General features: G+C 45.3%; 1 protein-coding gene across 1 annotated transcript; it reads right to left on the reverse strand.

The window, feature by feature from the left end:
• Positions 1–6980: 6980 nt before the first annotated feature.
• NFKBIA (NFKB inhibitor alpha) lies at positions 6981–10191 on the reverse strand. The gene is made up of 6 exons (XM_066343589.1): positions 9840–10191; positions 9155–9263; positions 8609–8819; positions 8248–8336; positions 7859–8119; positions 6981–7558 (listed from the first exon to the last, which is right to left on the reverse strand). Exons 1-6 carry the CDS (start codon positions 10064–10066, stop codon positions 7511–7513), a joined length of 945 nt encoding a protein of 314 aa, XP_066199686.1. The 5' UTR covers positions 10067–10191; the 3' UTR covers positions 6981–7510.
• Positions 10192–23933: the final 13742 nt, after the last annotated feature.

Genomic DNA, 23933 nt, shown 5'->3' on the forward strand with positions numbered 1-23933 from the left:
TGGCTTCTCCTGTGTGCCCTGACTGATAATCGAACCTGGGACTTCTACATGCCGGCCGATGCTCTACTGCTGAGCCAACTGGCCAGGGCCAAGTTGTTGTTGTTGTTGTTCTTCTTCTCCTTCTCCTTCTCCTTCTTCTTCTTCCTCCTCCTCCTCCTCCTCCTCTTCTTCTTCTCCTCCTTCTCCTTCTCCTCCTCTTCCTCCTCCTCCTCCTCCTTCTTCTTCTTTTAAAAATATTGATTGATTCTAGAGAGAGAGAGAGAGAGAAGGAGGGAAGCATTCATTTGATTGTTCCACTTAGTTGTGTGTTCATTGGTCGCTTTTCACATGTGCCCTAACCAGATATTGAGCCCATAACCTCGGTGTTTCAAGACAACACTCTAACTGACTGAGCTAGGTGGCCAGGGCCAGGAAAGTTATTTTTTACATAAGGTTTTCTCAGACTCATTTTAGTTAACTGCTTGTTAAAGCTTCTTGTGTTCTGCTAAGGCTATATGGAGATGCTGTCCCAGGTAAGCAGCTCCTTTCTCCCTCTGTTCAGGGGAAGGTCTGGTCAAAGCCTCTCCCACAGGCCATAGCAGCCCCATACAAAGGTACAAATAAGCTCATCTAAAAACCAGCTTTTCATCATAATTAGAGAATTGCCCTTCAAAGGCATTTCCTTCATGATTTTTGGCCTTGTGTTGTGTCAGACACCTCTCTTATTCCATTTACCTGGTTGGATACAGGTTCATTGGTTTTGAGTCTTATTCTAATGTCAGTGCATCCATACTTTTTTTTTTTTTTTTTTTTTTTTTTAGGTGAGAAGAGGGGAGACAGTGAGATAGACTCCGCATGTATCCTGATTAAGATCTACCTGGCAACCTTTGTCTGGGCTGATATTTAGACCAATTGAGCCACTGGTTGCAGGAGGGGAAGAGGGAGGGAAGAGGGAAAGAGGGGAGAGAAGCAGATGGTCGCTTCTGTGTGCCCCGACTGGAAATTGGGCCTGGGACGTCCATATGCTGGGCCAATGCTCTATCTACTGAGCCACCGGTCAGGGCCAGCATCCATATTTTTCAAGACTCATGTTGCCTAATGCTGGATCATTCTCCTGAGCACTGCAGAAGAGCTTGTCCAGATTTGCAGGGGAACTGAGGGAGGATGACAGAGAGTGCTATCCTTAACTAACTAACTAAATAAAATAACATTTTATTAGAAATGTTATTCAAAACGCTCTTCCAAGTGTGATCCTGGGACTAGAAGCATAGGCCTTATCTGGGAACTTGTTAGAAATGCAAATGTCAGGCCAGCCCAGGACCAACTGAATCAGATTCTACATTTCAACAAAATCTCCAAGCAGAGGCAGATTTAATGGCATGTGCACTGGGCGTGCGCCCTGGGCCCCCACTTCTGAAGGGCCCCGCAAAACCCCAACTTTACACTATTTTCTAATGACACCAAGTTTGGTTTCAGATGTGCAATTTTAGCATTAATAATACATAATAGTTTTTATTTATTTAAAAATATGGTTAACATATATTTTTATTTCTCCTCTCTTTCTTTTTTTTAAGGGGCCCAGCATTTTCTTCTGTGCCTGGGGCCTCAACCGACCTTAACCCTCCTCTATCTCCAGGCCATTCGAGTGCACACTGAGTTTGAGAAACTCTGGATGAAGGCAAACATGTTATTTATCACTGATTCAAAGACTAGTGTCAAATTGCTTTTGGGCTCAGCTCTGCAATCTAGGATCACACACAGTTGCAAAAATGAATAGGTTGCCCACTGTGGAGGGGGGCTGATTTAATCCCAGCATGAAAGTTAGTTTTTTTCTGAGCATAGCTTTGTTTCCAGTCACATGCCTAAAGGGTGCAAGTGGTCACTGGGACATGGGATTGATATAGTGGGCAGTCAGTCCGGTGTGAACAGAGTAGGAATGCTAGGCCAGGCACAGAAAGTCATCAGGGTGTTCTAGCAATGGGTAAAACTGGGAAAACAAGTATTGTAGGATGGAACCTCACCCCCAGGGTGACCTTTTCTCCCCTAGGATATTGGTGGTCATGCGGTTTAGACCCCCTAAATTTTCATATGGCTGGTCATGCAGTTTGGACCTTCCCCTGACTTTTCATCCCCTGGAATGTCACTAGTCATGTGGTAGACACCCTTAGAGGAGGAACAAGGGGCCAGAGAATAGCCTCATATGACTCCCATACAAGCCCTTGCACGATCACTCCCTGCAGCATTAAGCCCTAGTGATAATATCTAGGCCTCAGTTGTATTTCAGCTTCAGACCCAGAAAAGCAGTAAGGCCAGATGGGTTGAGGCCATGACTGACATCAGGAGCAGCTGCAGTGACTAATAACCCCCCTGCTTTGGTACCAACCAATCATTGGAGACCATGACCCTGAAAGGACCCACCTGGAGAGCTCATGAATATTCTGTTGAGATCCTTCCCTGAGACCTCCAGATAGACATCCTCAAGACAGCCTGGCGGGGTGGTTTAGTAGATAAAGCTTCAACCCTATGCCAGGGGTCCCGGGTTAAACACCCGGTGAGGTTACATAGGAGAAGCAATCAATGAGTGCAGAACTAAATAGAACAACTAAGTGAAACAATTAGTCAATGCTTCTCTTTCTTTCTCTCTTTCTCCCTTCCCCCACTCAAATCAATGGAGAAAACTTAAAAATAAATAAAAATAAAGCCCCTCTAGACGAAGAACTCAGCACAAGGGGCTCTCTCTCTTGCTTGAGCATGTCCCTTCCCCTTCCCCACCCCTTCTTCCCTCAGACACGCTTTCTCTCTCTCTCTCTCTCTCTCTCTCTGGTACACCTGTGCCTCTCCTGGCCCTTTCTCCCCAAAGCTCCCAGGGCCTGTCTTTCACCTCTGTAACTTGTTTCCTGAGACAATACCACCCGCCCAGGTGGCTCCCCTCTTCTATGGCTCACTTCTACCTCTGTGGCTTTCTTTTTTAAAAATTTTATTTTTTTAAATTTTTTTAGTGAGAGAAGGAGAGGCAGAGACAGACTCCTGCATGAGCCCCAACCAGGATCCATCTGGAAAGCCAACTAGGGGCGATGCTCTGCCCATCTGGGGCCATTGCTTCATTGCAGCCAGAGCCATTTTATCGCCTGAGGCAGAGGCCATGGAGCCATCCTCAGTGCCGGGAGCCAACTCACTCTAATGAGCCACAGCTACAGGAGGGGAAGAGAGAGACAGAGAAAGAAAGAGAGAAATAGAGAGAGAAAGAGAGAGAGAAGCGAGAGGGTGAGGGGTGGAGAAGCAGCTGGGCGCTTCTTCTGTGTGCCTTGACTGGGAATCAAACCTGGGACAGCCACATGCCAGGCTGAAATACCATGGAGCCAACTGTCCAGGGCTACCTCTATGACTTTCTAAAGAAACTTTTGCTTGCATTTGAATTCTTTCTTAGCTGAACTCAAGGACCAAGGTCTAACATCTGGTGCCTTTCACCATTAACAGGATAAGAGAATAGATAGTACTGGCCTGGAGGGCAAATAGCTAACTAGGGTGTAATCTCTCCCTCTTTTGTTTTAAAATTTATTGTTTAATTTTAGAGAGAGACAGAAACATTGATCTGTTTCTGTATGTGCCCTGACTGGGGATTGACCTGCAACCTTAGCATATCAGGACAATGCTCTAACCAACCAATTTATCCGGCCAGGGCAGGTATGTAATCTCTTGATCTCCATCCCCTACCACATTCAAATTTTACCATCCTGTCTTATATATGCTTGTCTCCCTGTCCACCTAACTAAGGGGCTCTTTTTTTTTTTTTAAAGATTTTATTTAGCCTGACCAGGCAGTGGTGCAGTGGATAGAGCTTCGGACTGGGATGCAGAGGACCCAGGTTCGAGACCCCGAGGTCGCCAGCTTGAGTGCAGGCTCATCTGGTTTGAGCAAAATTCACTAGCTTGAGCCCATAGTCACTGGCTTGAGCAAGGGGTTACTCGGTCTGCTGTAGCCCCACTGTCAAGGCACATATGAGAAAGCAATCAATGAACAACTAAGGTGTTGCAAAGAAAAACTAATGATTGATGCTTCTCATCTCTCTCCGTTCCTGTCTGTCTGTCCCTCTCTCTGACTCTCACTCTGTCTGAAAAAAAAAAAAAAGATTTTATTTATTGATTTTAGAAAGAGAGGAGAGAGAGAAAGGAGTGGGTAGTTGCTTCTCGTATGTGCCTTGACCAGACAAACCTGGGTTTTAGATTGGCGACCTCAGCATTCAGGTTGATGTTTTATCCACAGTGCCACCACAGGTCTGGCTAAGCAAGAAGCTTTTTGAGAGAGAGACCATGACTGGTTTCTCTTGGTGTCTCTAGCCCCTGCACAGGGCCTGGAGAATAACAGTGCTTTATATTGCGAGTGAATAGGTGAGACAGAGTCCACTTCTTTAGGGGAGAAGCATACACAGAATATCCAGTTTCAGTTTCTCTTAAAATGGGGAAATGGCCTAGGATATTCTTGTCAAAGTACCAGAGGTTGGAGAATGCTTATTGGACCCGATTCTGACTGGATTTCCACTTTGACTTTCCTTGCTGAATGAAACTCTGCTACACCTAAGCTCAGTTGATAAAAATTGGGAGGAAAGGGGGCTAAGGAAAACCCAGGTCACTGACTCAGTTCTGTCAGCACTTAATCACTTCCAGTAGTGACTGAACTTGAGTGCAGACACCCCAGTGCGTCTAGCACCAGCATTTCCAGGCGCTGAATGGAGGGCTTCAAATTCTCAGACTAGAGTTTGTTCCTTCTTGAAAGAAAAATGCTTCTTTCTGGAAGTGACTTGGTTCATGTGACCTATAGAGGAAATTTATCCTGGGGATGAGGGAGGCAGAAGGAATCAAGGAACTAAATTCAAGGAAGTTGCTGATGTGACTTTTTATTTCCCCCTCATGTCACTTCCATTTTTCCCAAAGGCCCCCTTATTTCTATGGGTTGTAATAGGACCTTTAGCTTCTTGCAGAAAATCAAAGTGCACAAAAATATTTCAGTCAGCTGAACAATTTTCTTTGGAAACTTTTGTTCTTGTTTGCTAAGAAATTTGAGAACTTTCTATGGATAAGTGTTTCAGGTTTAAAATTTTTCTTTAGGAAACTCCAGGGTCTAGCCAACAACCAATGGCACGAAGGAAAGACAGTGGATTTAAAACTTAAAAGACAAAAAAGGGAGTGGAAAATCAAGAATAACTGAAGAGTAAGAAACTGGGGCTGATTTGCCCTTAACTGGACCCGGCTACCTGGGGATTTATACAGATGATGGAATCTGCCCTGAGGTTTGCAGTCCTGAAGGGCAGGAAGCTGAAGCCTCGACAGGTGGGAGGCTGGGCCCAAAGGGTTAGAAGGGTCCCCTTTTGCCATGGCCATGGAAGGTTACACCATTATACAAAAGTTGATCACCAAGGAGGCTGAGGAAGAGTGGGCCACATCCTTTGTCTTGCTTCTTCAATCCTCTAGCACAAAACTGGAGTGAGTATGATGGGACATTGTACGCAGATTCAAGACCATTACAAGGAAAAAGAGGCCCGTTGGTCTGAGAAGGGCTAAGAGCATCATTCTAAAATTGGGAGCCAAGTTTCCAATCTTTGTTTTTTTTTTTGGATATGAGGTAGATAACCTTCCTCTTAACCCTCTTGCCATTTCTACTTATCAGCTGAACCTAATCTACATTCATGTTACATCATACAACACCTGTGTTCAGGTGCTCTGGGATGGACAGAGAATTTCAGTGACAGGCCTGGAGCACTTTGAGAGAAGTCAAGACTGGTAGAGGGGCCACCACAGTGCTCAGCTTCAGATGACTGGTTTTGACCAGTCAGTACAGTCTATAATACTCCTCTTTATATATGAAGGACCCACTAAATACTGGCTCATTTTTGGTCTGAGAGGAAGGTGATCATATTTACTTGACTTTGACATCATTTATGGATCAGGAAAGAGATAATGTAATGTAATGGTAATGCTTTCTTAGGTTCAAGCCAAAGTACATGATTGTATTTATACAATGCCCTGCATTTTATAGTATGCCATAAACTTTCCTTTACTCCCTTTCTACCTGGGCAAGAGATGCATTTTAGGGATGAAAACATTAAGATCCAAATCGTCTCAACCCAATTTCACAAGTTACTGATTTCCTGTGAAATCTTCTGCAGAAATATTCAGTAGAAGTAGACTGGTTTGAGCTGATTCAATCTTTCTCAAGTCTTTATAATCACTTTTATGCTATAGTTGGTAATAAAATAGGTTTAGAGGTAGAATGCACTTAAAAAACATTGACCACTTGAAAACGAGTGTATTAAATAAGTAACCACCTCTGTCCCCTCTGCAAGGCGACCTTGGACAGGACATTCTCTGGACTTGTTTCTTCCCATGTGAAATGCAGGATGTTGTGCAATAGCCTGTATTTTTCTTTATCACTAAGTGCCTGGCACTCTGCTACGCTTTTCTCTGTGGCTTGTCTTGTGTAACATCCCCTACAGGCTAGTTTATAAATGAGGACACGAAGGCTCAGAGGTGGGTGCCTGCTAATGTTAGTGCAGTTCCATTCTTTAGCCTGTATCTTTAAGAACTTCCACTATTATAGCTGACATCTTTGCCAGCTCTAGAAAATGCATTTGAGTTCAGCATACTCCTGTTGGCCAAAATAATTTCCTGAAGTTGAAGTTAAGGGTCCCGAAATAATTTAAACCAAGAGGATGAAAGCCAACGACAATGGAGAGCCTTCCAGCTGTAGGGCAAGCAGCTTGCTTCCCCCCACCCCAGCCTGTTTCCTATCATTTTGCAATCTTGTAACGGCCTACCCTCCCACACACAGTGGGTTGCTACTGCCTGCAAAGCTGGTGTGTAACAGTGTGAGAAGCTGCTCTCTGAAAGGGTTCCATGGCTGGCTGTGGCAAGTGCTCCCACACCACTCTCCACCTCCACCTGAGGAATGAATGACTCTCAGAAAAGGAATCCCACTGCAGCCTGAAGAACATGATCAGGAGAATACTCTTTGTAAAAATCTGTTTAATAAATATACATCTTAGAAGTAGCAAAATAATTACCAAAAAAAAAAAAAAATACACTATGTACACTATTTACAGGAGGGTAACACAAACTTTGACAGGTAGTAGCTTTTAACGTCACGACACCAAAGTTTTTAACAAACACACCTCATTGTTACATATCATAGGACACAACTGGGCTCAGCCACTGAATTCATGGTGGTTCAATCAAAAAGCACAATAAATAAAATGTAGTCCTTTCATCAAATTTTGGATAACCTTCTCTAAAAACCTTGCAAGGGTTAGGTTTAAAAGAGGTTTTCTTTGAATTCCAGTGATGTCTTGTCCCCTTACAAAGTTCATAAAAATAACAAAATGAGGGTTGATCCACCAAAATGTTTCCAGCCACGCAGTGTGCAGAGTAGTTATTAAATACACCCTTTAGATTTTTTCTTTTTTTGTTTTTTTAGAAAAATAAAACTCTCTTTTTGTACAAATATACAAGTCCATGTTCTTTTAGACACTCTGTGAAGCTCATAATGTCAGGCGCTGGCCTCCAATCACACAGTCATCATAGGGCAGCTAAAAACAAGAGGAAAAAAGGCATGTTAAACTTCCAGAGCGGAAACAACTCAAGTATCTGTGGACTCCATTCTCTATAACCCAAATAAATGCACTTCATGGGCTGAGGGGGTTTTGCTAATGTTCCCCTCCGTAAAAGCAAAAGAGAGTAAAAGACACTCTTGGCATACTGGTTATATACACTGAAGTTTGAGAACTTCATTTTTTTGTGACCTTTGAATGAAGAGTAGTTCTAGGGGCCTGGGAGGGTAGAAGGAGAATTTCCACTTTGTTTTTCTGCAGAGCAAAACTGAGACTTACCTCATCCTCCGTGAACTCTGACTCTGTATCATAGCTCTCCTCATCTTCACTCTCAGGCAGCATCTGAAGGTTTTCTCGGGTCAGCTGGCCCAGCTGCTGCTGTATCCGGGTGCTTGGGCGGCCCCACGTGAGCTGGTATGGGGAGTAGCCTTGGTAGGTGACTTTATTGACGTCAGCCCCACACTTCAACAGGAGAGACACCAGGTCGGGATTCTGCAGGTCCACCGCAAGATGAAGGGCAGTTCTGCCATTACAGGGCTCCTGAAACCAAAAGGAATTTGAGATGTTTGTTGTGTTTGGAATTTCTGCATGCAACAAAAGCATATGAAATCTCAGTGAGGAGGGCCCTAGAACCCGATGCATTCCATTTGGAGGCATGAAACACTCACCTGAGCATTCACATCAGCACCCAAGGCCACCAAACGCTCCACGATGCCCAGGTAGCCATGGATAGAGGCTAAGTGCAGACACGTGTGGCCTAGAAGAACAATAGAAAGAAAGGTATAATCACTTGTTCCAACCAGCACATTGCAAGCAGAATCTTCCATCTATTCTTCTGAGGGACAAATTCTTCTGAAGAATCTGGTTTCTGAATAAACTTTATAAAGGCATCAAATAGGCCTTTTGCACGCATATTTTTCTCAACCTTTCACATGTTGACAGTTTAAGCTCTTGTCTGGAACCCACCTCCCCCTTCTCCACAGTTGCTCGCCCTCTGATGGGCAGGGCAGCGCAGGGCAGGAGACGTACCATTGTAGTTGGTGGCCTGCAGGATAGAGTGGAGGTGCTGGGTCCCACAGCTCTGAGTCAGGACTCCCACACTGGCTAGGCAGCCCTGCTCACAGGCAAGGTGTAGGGGGGTATTTCCTCGAAAGTCCCGGAGCTCAGGATCACAGCCAGCTTCCAGAAGTGCCTCAGCAATTTCTGGCTGGTTGGTGATCACAGCCAAGTGGAGCGGAGTCTACAAACAGAAAGGGGAACACAGAGAGGGTAAGTCAAGGACCAAACTCACAGTCTGAGTTCCCCCTGAATCCCATAGGTTCCCCAGGTTGTGGGTGCTGCTCCTCCCTGACAGGTGCAAGGGGCAAAGGGCAAGGCAAATACCAGAGGCTTCATAAAGGCCTCACCAAATTAGTGGAATTTTCTTTACTTTACAAAGCATTCTTTCTAGAATGCTGGCTGATTTGAATGTAAAAGGTTACGTTGAATGATGATCACTGACTTAATTTTATAAAGGATTAGGAGCATTGTGCTAGATCACGGGGTCAGAGGCAAGGGGACAGGCGAGAGGCGCACCTGCTGCAGATTGTTCTGGAAGTTAAGAAAGGCCAGGTCTCCCTTCACTTGGCGGACCACTTCCAGAGTCAGTGCCTTCTCTTCATGGATGATGGCTAAGTGCAGGAACCTGAGGGGAAGAGAGGGAAAAACCCCCGGGGTGAGTACAATGCGTGGGGCCTAGGGAGGCGCGGGCTGCGGGGGATTGCGCAAGGCCGGGGTTTCTGGAGGCCGAGACCGCGGTGTTTTCCGCGAGGTTATTATGAGCTGAGTGTTCCTGGCAGGCGCCCAGGGACTTTCCGGCCCCCCCCTCCCCGGAGGGCGCCGACCAGACCGCCCCGCCCTCCCGCCGGGCCGGAACGCCCTGTACTTCCCCTCCCGGCCGCGCCGCGCCCGCCAGCCGGGCAGAAACGCCCGCCCCTCTCGCCCGCCGGGACTTCGCGTCCCCGCCGCCGCCCCGCCCCCAGCCGCGAGGACCCGGGCAGGGGTGGGGGCTGTGCCCGGCCGTAGAACTGTGCGTGGCCGCAGGGCCGAGCGGTGGCAGCGCGGCCCCTGAACGAACCTGACCCCCTGCCCCCTGCAGCTTTGCACGGTCCCGCGGTCGGTGCATAAACCCCGGGCCCACGGCCGCATCGCGGGCCGCGCGACTGGCGCTGCAGGCCCGGCGCCCCCGCCCGGCCCGGCCACCGAGGCCCACGACACTTACGAGTCTCCGTCCTCGGTGAGCTGCTGCTTCCAAGGCTCAGAGCTGCGCGGCACCTCCGGAGGCTGGAGGCGGATCTCCTGCAGCTCCTTCACCATCTGCTCGTACTCCTCATCCTTCATGGAGTCCAGGCCGCTGTCGTGGCGGTCGTCCAGCAGTCGCTCCTTCTTGAGCGCGTCCCTGGGTGCCTCCATGGTCCAGTCTTGGGCTTGCTCGGCGGGGTGAAACATGGCGTGTGACAGTTCCAGGCGCTGCTGCTCCGGTGCGCTCGGCCGCTGGCTGCGCGATCGCTCCCTCGCAGTGTCGCAGGCGGGCGGGACCGCGGGCTCGCACTGTTGTGGGCTCGGCAGCGCCGCCGCGGCGCCCTATAAACGCTGGCTGGGGATTTCTCCGGGGCGGGGTCAGGCGCGGGGAATTTCCAAGCCAGTCAGACCAGAAAAGAGAACTGGCCTCGTCTTCTGCTAGGGGAAAAGCAATTTAAACCCTGATACGGGGTTCATTAGAGAAACTCCCTGCGATGAGCCACTGGGGTCAGATACAGGGAACTTTTTGATGAAAGCTGAGTGGCTGGAAAGTCCTCCCGACAAGGCCCCCTCCCCCGGTACTTCCCTGCAGCCTGCACTCAGTAATATTGTCCCTCTGCAACAAACCTTTCCTTGGGGTTTCCCACGATGGATTTGATTTGGGGTCGTCGTCTGCTGGGATCCCAGGGACGCAGACTCACTAGGCGGTTCCTCGTTGGGGTTTGCCATCCTGCCAGTCTTTTCCATTTTTTGATATTTTGAAAACGCGAGTGGAAATGACGGCCCGGTGTAGAGATTCGTTTCCCCAAACTTCCCTGTGCGGGGAAGGACGTACTGGTGGTAAGAGTTGCCTCTGCTTTCCCGCCGACTCCAGGCTGTTTGCAGTGCAGGGACCTGTAGCACACACATCCCAGCCCCCTCAGGTAGAAATTACGGAAGTTTTGGCATTAAAAATCTAAATGCTTGGAGGACTCTCAAATCATTTCCTAGGGTTTACCAACCCTAGGTGGTGGTGGGAGGGGTGGAGGGGGAGGCAAGCATTCAGCCCTTATGCGGGTGAGGGTGGGGTGGAGAGGGGAATACAGAATGTAAGCATAATTTCTTTTCAAGTAGGGCAAGGGGTTAATTTTTGCAGTAGAGGTTGTAGATATCTTGCAATGACCAAATAATTATTGAGGTCTTGTCCCCTGATTTGCACTGTGCTGCTGCAGAGAATGGATCCTGAGCCTACTTCTGGCTGCTCAGCTGGGAGACTTTCTGATGCATTTGGAGAAGGAGGCTGAAGAATGGGTTGAGTAGTGCCTTACCCCTTGGTCCTTGAGGATGGCTAAAAAAGCAGCCCTAGGCAAACTGCAGGTGGCTAAAGGCAGCCCCAATGTTGCCCCACCCCCACCTCCCCACCCCCCTCCTCCAGGTTCCTTGCTGTCCTGTCCTGGGGGAGAGCAGCAGCTGGACATATCCATGCAAAAATGTGGGTAGTCACTCCAGGCTCACCATCCTCTGGTTTCACCTGCAGAAATAAAACTTAGGCCCCTCTTTGCACCCCCACCTCCTAGCCAACAAGTCACAAATTTAATTGATATTTCTCTAGAATTGGTCCAGGCAAAACAAAGCTACTTCAATCAGAGCTCTTTAGAATTAGTCCCAGGAGGCCTCTATAGCTTTGTGGAGATTTCTGGCAATTGTTGCAATCATCTTTAACCTAACTGGCTGTGTACTAACTAGCCATTCTCTCTGACTCTTCCCCTCCCCACTCCCAATATCTGAATGTAGGGAATCTGGGTCAATTGGGGTGACAGACAAAATATGAGGGGGAAAAAATAAAAAAAAAACAACTTCAAGGTGTGATCACACGCTAAAATGAAAAATTCCTGGTGATAGACTCCATTTTCTCTACAGGCATATGATATATACAATGTACAATTTTTGAGGCAAGGTGGAATAGTTACTATAAGTAGATCTCAATTCCAGACTCAATCTCCAGAAAAGCTGCATATTAATTGGAGAGATCAGTTAACTTTGCTATGGTATACATGCTTTTATAATAATAAGATTAGGCTGGATGCTATTTAGGGTTCTTTGTTTGTTTTACCAGCTTAAAAAGTGTACCACTTGGCTACAACTGCGTGTATAACTCTGCTTAAGGGGGACCGTGCCTCTTGGAATAATTCACAGTATAAATTTTTGAGAGGACTCCAATACTTTATGCAACATATTGTTCTCAGAACTAATCTTGTAAGATAGGTCTTGTTCCTACTTTCCTAAGCAGAAACTGAAATGCAGAGAAATTTACCTGGGTACCATGTGGCAGTTTGTATAATATCCAACATATTACTCATTTGGTCAAAGCAGTTATAGCATTACCATTTTTAAAAACACATTTTGAAAATGGGACTGAAAACACTATAATTTGGAAGATACTCAAAGTATTTTCTACACCAATTGTTAGGTAAAATAGAAGTTGTTAGATGTTCCCCTTTCTGGGGATATTTGTATCTGTAAAAAAGTACAGAAATGTCAAATTCTAAAGGCCCCACTAATAAAGAATACCATAGAAGAGGATTTTTAGCTGCAGGTTTAAAATGATTATTACAAAGAAAAGCATGCAGCCTGAGCAGTGGTGGTGTATTGATTAGAGCATCAACCCAGGATGCCGAGGTCCTATGTTTGAAATTGAGGTTGCTGGCTTGAGTGCCGGGTTTCCACCTTGAGCATGTGATCATTGACATGATCCCTTGGTTGCTGGCTGGAGCCCAAAGGTTGCTGGCTTGAAGCCTAAGGTCTCTGGCTTGAGCCCAAGGTTGCTGGCTTGAGCAAGGGGTCACTGGCTTGGCTGGAGCCCCTGGTCAAGTCATGTATGAGAAGTAATCAAAGGACAACTAAAGTGCTGCAACTATCTCAGGATTAAGTGTCTTTGCACCTCCCTTTATGCTTTATGTTTCCTATGGCCTTCGGCACCTGGGGGGGGGGGGGGGTTATTACTGATTGCTTAGTGTGACACCTAGTGGTAAGAGTCAGACACAGGTGTTCCCTGATTTGTCACAGCGCTTTTGGAAATTTTGGGAGGCGCTGAGCTTTGATGACCGGTCCCTCACAGTGGGGATTCCCAACATTTTGTTTTTCTGCAACCTGGGAGACAGTTTTGAACAACGAGATCTAGCAGGTTATCTCTCTATTATGTATAGCTCTAAAGGGTTTAAATCAACAAACATTACAACTTGGGCAATAAAGAACATACTTGCAAATCAGAAAGCATGAGCATAAGGGACAGACGACTGTAAAACTGATTGTTGGTTTAGAAAGAACTTTATGGACTTTTGGGTTAAGAATTCTCCCCAATATGTTTTTGTCAAACATATTCTGTGATCTTGACCATCTTAAAGATGTTAAACCTTAGGTAATTCAGTTTTAATGTCATTTGGTTTTTTCCTATTTAATGCAAAAGATAAAAGAATGAATACGTTAAAACCTTGAAACTGCTTTGTATTTTAGCACAGAATGCAGCCATAGGGAATGACAAGATGGATGGCCAGTGATGATCAAGGGCTTCACCGTGGCCGGTGGGACTTCATGTACTCCTGCTGGATGGAAAATGTGCAATGGAAGCCAAACCTACTGCCTCAAGTGCCCAGCACCCTGGCAGCATGGAGATCTTTCTTTAGGTTCAGTCAGCAGTCCCACATTTGGCTTTCCTTCACATTGTGGGCAGAGTGTCCTGTGTACCCTGGCCAATTATAAGCCGGAGGTGTTTTAGCCCCAGCAAATTGATTGCAGCTAGGCTGAAAGAGAGAGGAGCCATGACAGAGTCCTGGATGGAGGTCAAGAGAGTCAGGCCCATCACTGATGGACAGCTCTGCTGTGAAATTCTGAGTTTCTATTCTGCTTCCAATCCATGCTCAGTCTTCCTTCCTCCTGCTGTGGTTAGCAACCACCTCCGCCCAGCCCTGCAGAACCTGGAGCTCCCAAGCTCCGGATTTCCCCAGAGGAAAATACCTGTCAGGACCTTCATTTGTAGTGACCTGAAAATAAGCCTTATCAAAGCCTTTATGTATTTCTTTTGCTATACATTCTGCAATTTAATAAGGTTCAAAACTTGCAAGGGTATCAAACTCAAATACCTCTCCACAGAAGAGTGAAGCCAGCCATGTGAATCCCAGAGGAGTGGCGGCAGCTCTGACAGTCTAGACCTGAGAGGGCATGTATCTCGTACTCAGCTCAGGCAATTTCTACCAAGCAGTACTTTGAGTTCAGTGCTGATATTCTATTGTTAAAAAAAATCAGAAAATGGATTTTGATGCGAACATTTTCAAATTTTAAAATATTGTGACAACCAAACAAAGTGCATTTCTATATTTTGGCTACATTGAGCCCACAGGCCCTGAGTTTACAACCTGTTTTTCAGCCAAGGTATGATGCTGTCACGGTGCTTCGGAGGCAGGCACCTGGCCTTGGTTTCCTTGGTGTCATGGGGGCTCCGCTTCCACATGTAACCGGAGGCCAGGAGGAGTGTGTCTGTCCAGGGAGTCTGCCTCTGGCAGGCAGACTGGAATCAGAGATCCTAAACCCTGAACAATTTTTTATCCCACCCCGAAAGAACTGTTGAACAATACACAGTGAAATAAGATTAACAAGCTCAATAAAATTCTGTCTTGGGTTTTTTTTTCTCCAGAGACTAGGGTTTTTTGTTTGTTTTTCTCTTTTTTAAAACTCAAATTCTTTCAATAGATATCTCCTTGAGGTGTTCCCGCTCTGCTGGTGCCTCAGGCGCGGGCCCAGCCTGCCTGGCAGGTAACCCGTGCCAGGGCAGGAGGAGGCCTGCACGTGTCAACTCCCCACTAAAATGCTTGGCTCTCCCTTTTCACTGTTTGTTGGCGGTAACCAAGTAATACCTGTAGGTGTGCAGGTTGTTCACGGTTCTGTTGTGTTTGGGGAGGAGAAGCTGGGTGAGGAAGGGGTGGAGGCACATCACTTCCTCTTCATGTTAGCATATGTGCTCTTTTGTCTTGGGTGTAAATTCCTTCTGAGTTGAGTCAACTTAGCACTAGGGCAGTTCTGCGCAAACGCCTGGTCCTTGGCTGGATATGGCACGTAAATGAGAGGAGGTCCCTGCTCTTGGGCACCATAATCAGATGAGGAGCTTATTAAGGTCCTTTCAGTGTCAGAGGCAAAATCCACCACCAGAAACTATTAAGAGATGTGGATTTTCCCCCCCTATATGGTCTAAGGTGTGGGGAATGCTTTAGGACCAAGGTAAACAGAATCATAGTTGTTAAAAGGTTTGCCTCAGATTACACATAGAGTGAAGATTTAGGAACCTTAATCCACAGCTCTTTCTTGTAATCGCTAAAACAGTATCTTTCCCAAACCTCCTTTTAGAGTCTCTGTTCTCTGGAGTAGACCCAGATTACTTGGATGAATATTAAATATTGAGATGTATTGGAGGCTTATCTCTGAGGCTTTTAATGGGGATATCTATTAAAATATTGATTATGAAAGTTATCCTTAGGATTTTTATTTTAATGTTTATTTTATGATTTTAGAGAGAGGAAGGGAGAGAGAAAGGAATATGAGTCTGCTTCTGTATGTGCCCTGACCGGGGATCGAACCGGTAACCTCTGTGCTTTGGAACGAAACTCTACAAATGATCTATCCGGCTGGGGCTAGGCTGACTTTTATTTTATTATTTTTTTATTTTTTATTTTTTTTTGTATTTTTCTGAAGCTGGAAACTGGGAGGGACAGTGAGACAGACTCCCGCATGCACCCAACCGGGATCCACCCGGCACGCCCACCAGGGGCCACGCTCTGCCCACCAGGGGGCGATGCTCTGCCCCTCGGGGGCGTCGCTCTGTCGACCAGAGCCACTCTAGTGCCTGGGGCAGAGGCCAAGGAGCCATCCCCAGCGCCCGGGCCATCTTTGCTCCAATGGAGCCTTGGCTGTGGGAGGGAAAGAGAGAGACAGAGAGGAAGGGGGGGGGTGGAGAAGCAAATGGGCGCTTCTCCTATGTGCCCTGGCCGGGAATCGAACCCGGGTCCCCCGCACGCCAGGCCGACGCTCTACCGCTGAGCCAACCGGTCAGGGCCGCTGACTTTTAAATACTTGAAGAAAATGAAATACAGAGTAAGAAAGGCCACAAACAGAATCCATGACCAGGGAGATTGGGGGAAATTGGCATGGAACATTTTTCCTTTGTTACCAGTCTCAGCTGTCAGAGTCCAGCCCCATGACTGTGACATAGTCCCTCTGGATAAGTCACTCAGCTTGGCTCAGGAATGCTCATCATTTCCTATATACTAGGACTGTTTATAGGCTACTGTTTAGGGATAAATTTTCCAAGAACACTGATACTTTCAGAAAGTGAGGTAGATTAATGCATCACCAAATCTTTAAATGCTCACATTTGAAAACTGGGCCAATTTGAAAGAGAAGTTAAAGGGTGTGGGAAAAAGGGTGTAGGGGTGCCCCTTACATTCATTGATGGAAACTCAAGAAGCTAGGGAGGATGTGGGTGGGGTGACAGCACGGATATAGGTCTTGGCAAATTATCTGTATGAATGTGATGATGGAGAGAAAGCAGGGAAGCCCACCTAGCTACAACGTTGGCTCTGCTGCCTTGAAAGACTTAAATTCACCTCCAGGGCTTCAGGGCAGGGGGTAGAGGGAAGGTTGAGGGTTCACAGGAAAAAGAGGAGACTACACTCAGGGCAAGAGCCTGGAGTAGGGGGAGTTAGGTTAGGAGCAACAGTGGAATTTGTCCTTCACAAAAGGCAGTGTGGGACCAAATGAGTATAGTATGGATGGTACTGTCTGCAGCGACATCTTCAGGCCATCTGGGGAATAAGTTCTTTGAAGAATCATTTTATTGAGGGGATTTCAGGAAAGTTGGGTTGAGGATGTTCACTGATACTGGATATTTAGATGTGATGATAGTACATCATTTATGACAGCCCCAGGGGAAATATCTAAGTGTCCCCTCTCCTGAAGTTCCCATAGCTAATTAATTCAGTTTATTCTATTTTTGAAATGGCACAAGCTGTCACCTTCCCATTTCCATCTTTCCCACATTAGTGCAGGCCCTGTTTTACCATAGTAGCCTCTCAGTTGGTTATTTATACACTTATTAAACACAAGGCAGGCACTTGATGTGGTTTATTCTATTTGATCTTCACAACCATTCAGTTAGGTAAGTATCATTATTTCTGTTTTAAAGACATGTGAGACTCAGAAGGGTAGAGTCACTCAGTCAGAAGCTAGCGTTCACCCTGTGCTGCCCTCTCATTGTTCTTCTTCAGACTCTACAATATTGCTTGAATGTTCCTATTTTAAAAGTTTTGGCACAAATTTATGTTGTATTATTTATAGTATTAAAAATTAATTAGTTTTTTTTCCAGGAGAGATAGGGAGACAGAGACAGAAAGGGAGAGTTGAGAAGCATCACCTTGTAGATGCAGCACTTTAGTTGTTCATCAACTGCTTCTCATATGTGCCTTGATGCGGGGGGCAGGCACTCCAGTTGAGCAAGTGACCTCTTGCTCAAGCCAACAACCTAGGACTCAAGCCAGTGACCTTGGGCTTCAAGGCAGCAACCTTTGGGCTCAAACCTGTGACCATAGGATCATATAGGTGATCCCATGTTCAAGCTGATGACCCTGTGCTCAAGCTGATGAGCCCGTGCTCAAGCCGGCAACCTTGGGGTTTTGAACCTGGGACCTCAGCATCCCAAGTCAAAGCTGTATCCACTCTGCCACCACCAGTCAGGAAAAATAATGATCAGTTTTTAAGTTGAAACATAACATTTGCACATGGTTAAAAATAGTTTAAAAATTCAAATAGTATAAAAGGATTACAGTTTTACAACTACATCTTCTTTCACTACTGTTTCAACAAACCTTTTCATCGTGTCACTTCCTGTAACAGAATGTCTAGTGACTTACCATGGCCTGCAGGATGGTCTGAGTGGTTCAGACAGCATTTAAAGCCTTCCACAGTCTGACTCCACCCAGCTTAGCTACTCCCAGTCTGCATTTCTCCCCAAGAACACTTCGCTACAGCTGCTCTGGCCTTCACTGGAATATGTCCTCTGCTGTCCCTCCTTGTCCAAGGACCAACGCCTTTTTACTTCCTTTGCAGGACCCCCACCCTCTTTTCCAAGAGTCCTTCCCTGTCTTCTCCCTGCATTGCTCTGCCCTTTTCTGAATCCTAATTCTACAGTCTGTCTTGCATAATTGGACCTGTGGTCACATGTTGCATTATATTGCTTAGTTATTGCTCATGTCCCTTTTATTATAAGTTAATTTTTATTTTTGCTTATCTCAAGAGCTCATCTGGTCCAGCTTCTGCCTTGGAGAGAATTAGGTGTTATCATTCTCATTTTACCTAGAAAGTAGGCACTGTGGACTCTGGTCTATTAGAAAGACAGGAGTACAAAACAGAGCCTGCATAGAACTTGGCCCACCTGGGGACTGGAGCACTAGTAAGAGGAGTGGAGAGATTATAGATAGACCTAGATGGTGCCACCATCTCTTCTTTCCTCTTTTGCTGCCTGACAGTGACCTCTGGGGTGGGACCCAGCATAAGGAAGAAGACTCTGCCTTCTCAAAGCCTTCAGATGAAGATAGATGAGGTCCTATAGACTTGCTTATGGCTTAGCTCACCTCCCCAGGACAAGAGATCTAAAAGGAAATTAGGACAGAAGCTTTAGTCTAGAGATATTAGATACACAGAGTATCCCCTGTGTCAAAAATCCCTCGGGGATATAAAATGAGGGGAAGGAGGCTGAATCATTCAGGTTGATGTAGAGGTTGCCCAGTGAGACAGTGCATCATCGAAGTGCCCATCCATGTGCTGCAACGCTGAAGCCCATGGACATGTGACTGACTGGGCCTGGCAGAGGTGCTGCTGTATCAGCCCAGCAGCTGCCCTTCAAGGGTGATCTTTGATGCCTCTCAGAAGCAGCAGCATTTCCAGCACCAAATAGCCTCCCTCAAGAGCTTGACCTAATTTAATAAAGCACACAAAACTAGCCTGCTCAGTCAGTATTTAAAATGAGAAGCTATTGGTGTGCCAAGAATAATGTATGCTTTGTAGTTTATCTGACTCAGGCAGCATCTAGAACAATTCATTTCCTGGATAAGTTTCTTTTAAAGAGGAAATCCTGGGAAGGAGTTTAGATTATCCAGGGTGGGCTCCACATCTTGGACTCTGATCACAGAGAACTTCATTAAAATAACATTAAGTCATGAATATACACTAAACTGTTTTATAAAAGTAGCACAAGAAGCTATTAGACATATTAGATGTCAGGCCATATTGGCAACTTTCAACTGTTGAAGGCTACCTTCTCATTTCAAGTCTGTTTTTTTTTTTAGCTCCCCTCCTCCCCCATTGATTTGAGAAAGAGAGAGAGAGAAGCATTAACTGATTGTTCTACTTAGTTGTGTACTTACTGGTTGCTTTCCCTAAATGCCTGACTGGGGATCAAATGCGTGACCTTGGCCAGGACAACTCTCTATCCACAGTGCCACCAGGCCAGGGTTCACTTAAAGTCTTTTTATTCTCACTTCAGGTCTAGCAGCTTGTCAGGCCCACCCTGGGTGATTTACACTGGCAAGAGCAAGATTGAAAATGAACCTATATGGGAGGGTTGCTGGTCTGTAGGATGTTGAACTGAAGCTAAAAATAGGTGGGGGTTCCTGGGGCAGCCTCCTTCCTGGCCACAGGCACCACAAAAAGAAAACTCACTGGGGAAACCTTCCCACAAAAGAGGACAAAAGCCCCCGCCTTTGTCACCCCTTTGCCCCACAGAAAAAGCTCAAGGTGACAGAGAATTTGGTGTTTTCAAAATGTCATGACTCCCACAGACTGGCTCTCACTCCCTCCCTCCCCTAGACCTCTGACTGGAACTTTTTCCTCTGGTTGAATTTACCTTCTTAGTTTCTGCTCCAAGATCAAGCATAGATGACTGTCCCTAAATGTCTGTACCTATTTTAGTCAAAGGACAGCTTAAGAGTCCTGGCCAGATCGTTCAGTTGGTTGAAGCATTGCCCTGATATGTTAAGGATGCAGGTTCATTCCCTGCTCAGACCACATACAGGAAAAGATCAATGTTTCTGTCTCTCTCTCTTCCTCTCTTTCTAAAATCAATAAATAATTTTTAAATAAAGGACTAAAGATCAAGGAAATGTGAAATAGTGATGCACATGGCTAATCTGAAAAAAAAAAAAAAAAACCACAAAAAAAACCAAAGCACAACCCTCTAAAGAATAAAAATTTTGCCTGACCAGGCAGTGGTGCAGTAGATAGAGCATCGGTCTGGGACGCTGAGGACCCAGGCTTGTCTGGCTTGAGTGTAGGCTCACCAGTTTGAGCGTGAGTGAGGTTGCTGGCTTGAGGTGGGATCATAGACATGAGCCCATGGTCACTGGCTTGAGTCTAAAGGTTGCTGAGTTGAAGCACAAGGTTGCTGGCTTAAACAAGGGGTCACTGGCTCAGCTGGAGCCCCTCCCCCCATCAAGGCACATCTGAGAAAGCAATCAATGAACAACTAAGGCACCACAGCTATGAATTGATACTTCTCATTCTCATCTTTCTCCCTTCCTGTCTGTCTGTCCCTCTCTCTCTCTCACTAAAAAAATTAAAAAATAAAAGTTAAAAGTGTCATATATATATCCTAAAACATTAATTTATCAAGTATTTATTTTGTGCCAGGCATTGTGTTGGGGTCTGGAGATACAAAAATAAAATATCCTGACCTATGATGGTGCAGTGGATAAAGTGTTGACTTGGAACACTGAGGTCGCCAGTTCAAATCCCTGGCCTTGCCTGGTCAAGGCACATACAGGAAGCAACTACTACCAGTAGATGCTTCCCACTTCTCCTCCCTCTTTTTCACTCTCCCTTTCTTTTTCTCTGTCTCTCGCCCCTCTCTCCAAAAATCAATAAATTTAAAAAAAGTCCAAAAAAGAAAGAAAACAAACAGAAAGAAACTAGGGCTCCTGCTCTGAAGGAGCTTATGGACTAGTGGGGAGATAATCAGGTAAATGAGTGATTCCAGTAAGGAGTAATCAGGGCTATGGGTGTGGTGAGAACGAGGTCCTTTCGGAGTGTGGAACAGGGGAAGCTCGGTCAGACTGGGAGGGCTGGTTATGGATGGCTTTTAAGAGCCTAAGTAGCAGCCAGAGACGGGGAAGGACATGCCAGGAGAAGATTGAGTCTGTGCCGAAGCATGGAAGTGTGAAACCAGCAGTTTTATATGGATTGGTGTATGATGGAGGGAGATGGTGTGTGGCTGTGTGAATGAGCAGAGAAGTTGGAACAATGCCCTGAAGGCCACCGAGAACCGCAGAGGGACTTTACATAGCAGCTAGCATGATTGTGTGTTTTGGCAAACAGTGTGGCACACAGACTGAAGTGGGTTAGGCACGAAGCGGGTGACCAGTTAAAGGCAGTGACTGGAAAGTGAAGAAGAGAGATGGCTAAAAAGAGAACCCAGGACAAGAATCTACAGGTCCTTGTGACTGAATGAGAAGGAAGGAGCAACACAAGCTTGTAGGAGCTCTCCGTTTCCGACTTGGGCTGCTTAGTAGAAAAATAGGAGAGCGAGTGGGTTGGGGGAAAGATGGTGAGTTCTGTCTTGGACATACTAATTTAAGGGGCCTGGTTCATATATAGCCGTTGATTTAATGTGGGGAGTTTTAATAAAATGAAATATTTGGAAGTCATCAACTTATTCAAAAAAGAGCTAGTATCCAGGTGTGGACAAAGCTGCCCAGGAATTGTGTATAGAGTTCCAAGGACCACCATGGGAACACCAGCAGTTAAGAAGTAAGCTGAGGCTAAGAAGCCAACAATGGAAACAGAGAAAGAACATGCAGAAAGATGGGACGGAAACCAGAAGAGAGGGCTGACCCCGAAGCTGGAAAAGGTGAGAAGGACAAGAAGAGGGTCCTTGTAAGAAGTGTGGAGTGGCAGGACTGTGTGTCTGTGTGAACTGCTAGCTGGAGAAGGAAAAGGCCAGGCTCAAGGAAAAGAAAGTTTTACTGAAGATGGGATGTTTAATTACTTGCAAATATATAATTACAAGGCTAAGGTAAGGGATCTTTAAGTGCATTAAAAGCATATACCATATTTCCCCATGTATAAGACACACCTTAATTTGGGGACCTGAAATTTGAAAAAAAAAAAGTATTACATAAGTTATTGAACTCAAGTTTTACTCGTCATAAAATGCATACAACTCCTCATCACTGTCAAGACTCCCATCCATTAGCTTGTCCTTATCTGTGTCTTATGACGAATCACTGTCTTCAACAATGACTGCAAAAACAAGCACGAAAAAGTTGGAAATGCAAGTAAAAAAAAAACTGCAACCACTGTATAAGATGCACCCAGTTTTTAGACCCCAAATTTTTCGGAAAAAGGTGCGTCTTATACATGGGGAAATACAGTAATAAAAATATAGCTTTTTTTTACATTTGTATGTAAACAGATGGAGGAAGATGAGGTTAAGTGATGCACCCAAGGTCACACAATGAAAAAGATCAGGACTAGAATCCAGATCTCTAGACATTTAGCCTGCTGTTCTTTTTCCTCTATAACAGTGGTTAGTCCACAAACTTCACCTTGCATTAGAGTCTCCTGAGGGCTTTTGTTTTTTATTCTGAAAAAAAAATTTCAATTACAGTTGACATTTAATATTATATTAGTTTCAGGTGTACAGCATACTGGTTAGACATAACTTACCAAGTGATCCCTTTAATAAATCTTGAACCCACTTGACACCATATATAGATATTACAATATTATTGATTATATTTCCTATGCTGTACTTTGCATCCTTGTAACTATTTTGTAACTTCCAATTTGTATTTCTTAATTCCTTCACCTTTTTACCCAGCCCCCCTGACAACCATCAGTTTGTTCTTTGTAACTATGAATTTGTTTCTGTTTTGTTTGCTTATTTATTTATTTATTTATTCCACATATAAGTGAAGTCATATGGCATTTGTCTTTCTGTATGACTTATTTCACTCAGCACAATACCTTCCAGGTCTACTCATATTGTAAGATTTCATTCTTTTTTTAAAAAAATTATTGATTGATTTTATAGAAAGAAGAAGGGAGAGAGAGAGAAACATTGACTTGTTCCACTTTGTTATGCATTCATTGGTTGATTCAAATATGTGCCCTGATGGGAGATTGAACCTGCAACCTTGGTTTATTGGGATGATGCTCCGACCAACTGAACTGATTTTATATTTCATTCTTTTTTTATGGCTGGGTAGTATTTCATTATATATATGTACCACTTCTTCTTTATCCATTTATCTTTTTTTCTTTCTTTTTTAAGAGAGCAAGAGACAGAGACAGACAGAGAGAGAGAGACAAAGACAGGAAGGGAGAGAAATGAGAAGCATTGACTCATAGTTGCGGCACTTTATGGTTTTTTTTTTTTTAATTTTTTTTAAAATTTATTCATTTAGAGAGAAGAGGGAGAGACAGGGAGAGAGAGAGAGAGAGAGAGAGAGAGAGAGAGAAGGGGGAGGAGCTGGAAGCATCAACTCCCATATGTGCCTTGACCAGGCAAGCCCAGGGTTTCGAACCAGCAATCTCAGCATTTCCAGGTCGACGCTTTATCCACTGCGCCACCACAGGTCAGGCTTAGTTGCGGCACTTTAGTTGTTCATTGACTGCTTTCTCTTATGTGCCTTGATTGGGGAGCTCCAGCTGAGCCAGTGACTCATTGCTCAAGCCAGAAAATTTGGGCTTCAAGCCAATGACCTTTGGGCTCAAGCCAGCAACCATGGGGTCATGTTTATGATCTCATGTTCAAGCCAGTGACCTCACACTCAAGCTGGCGAGCCTGTGCTCAAATCAGTAACCTTGGGGTTTTGAACTTGGGACCTCAGTGTCCCAGGTCAGCACTCTATCCAGTTCACCACCACAAGTCAAGCATATTCTTTTTTCTTTTTGCTGTTCCAATTGGGTATTTTCTGCTATTCTGTCTTTTAAATTACTGATTAGATCCTCTGCTTCATCTAATATGCTCTTGATTCTTTATAGTGTATTTTTCATT

This window comes from Saccopteryx leptura, chromosome 6 (genome assembly GCF_036850995.1).
Source record: "Saccopteryx leptura isolate mSacLep1 chromosome 6, mSacLep1_pri_phased_curated, whole genome shotgun sequence".
Classification (NCBI taxonomy): domain Eukaryota; kingdom Metazoa; phylum Chordata; class Mammalia; order Chiroptera; family Emballonuridae; genus Saccopteryx; species Saccopteryx leptura.

What these genes read in the sequence shown, in the direction of transcription:
- NFKBIA (XM_066343589.1), bottom strand. Translation starts at nt 10,066, where the DNA reads ATGTTTCACCCCGCCGAGCAAGCCCAAGACTGGACCATGGAGGCACCC. An exon ending in CTCACCGAGGACGGAGACTC is followed by an intron (nt 9,264 to 9,839) that starts GTAAGTGTCGTG and finishes TCTTCCCCTCAG; the next exon opens with GTTCCTGCACTTAGCCATCA. An exon ending in GCAGGCCACCAACTACAATG is followed by an intron (nt 8,337 to 8,608) that starts GTACGTCTCCTG and finishes TTGTTCTTCTAG; the next exon opens with GCCACACGTGTCTGCACTTA.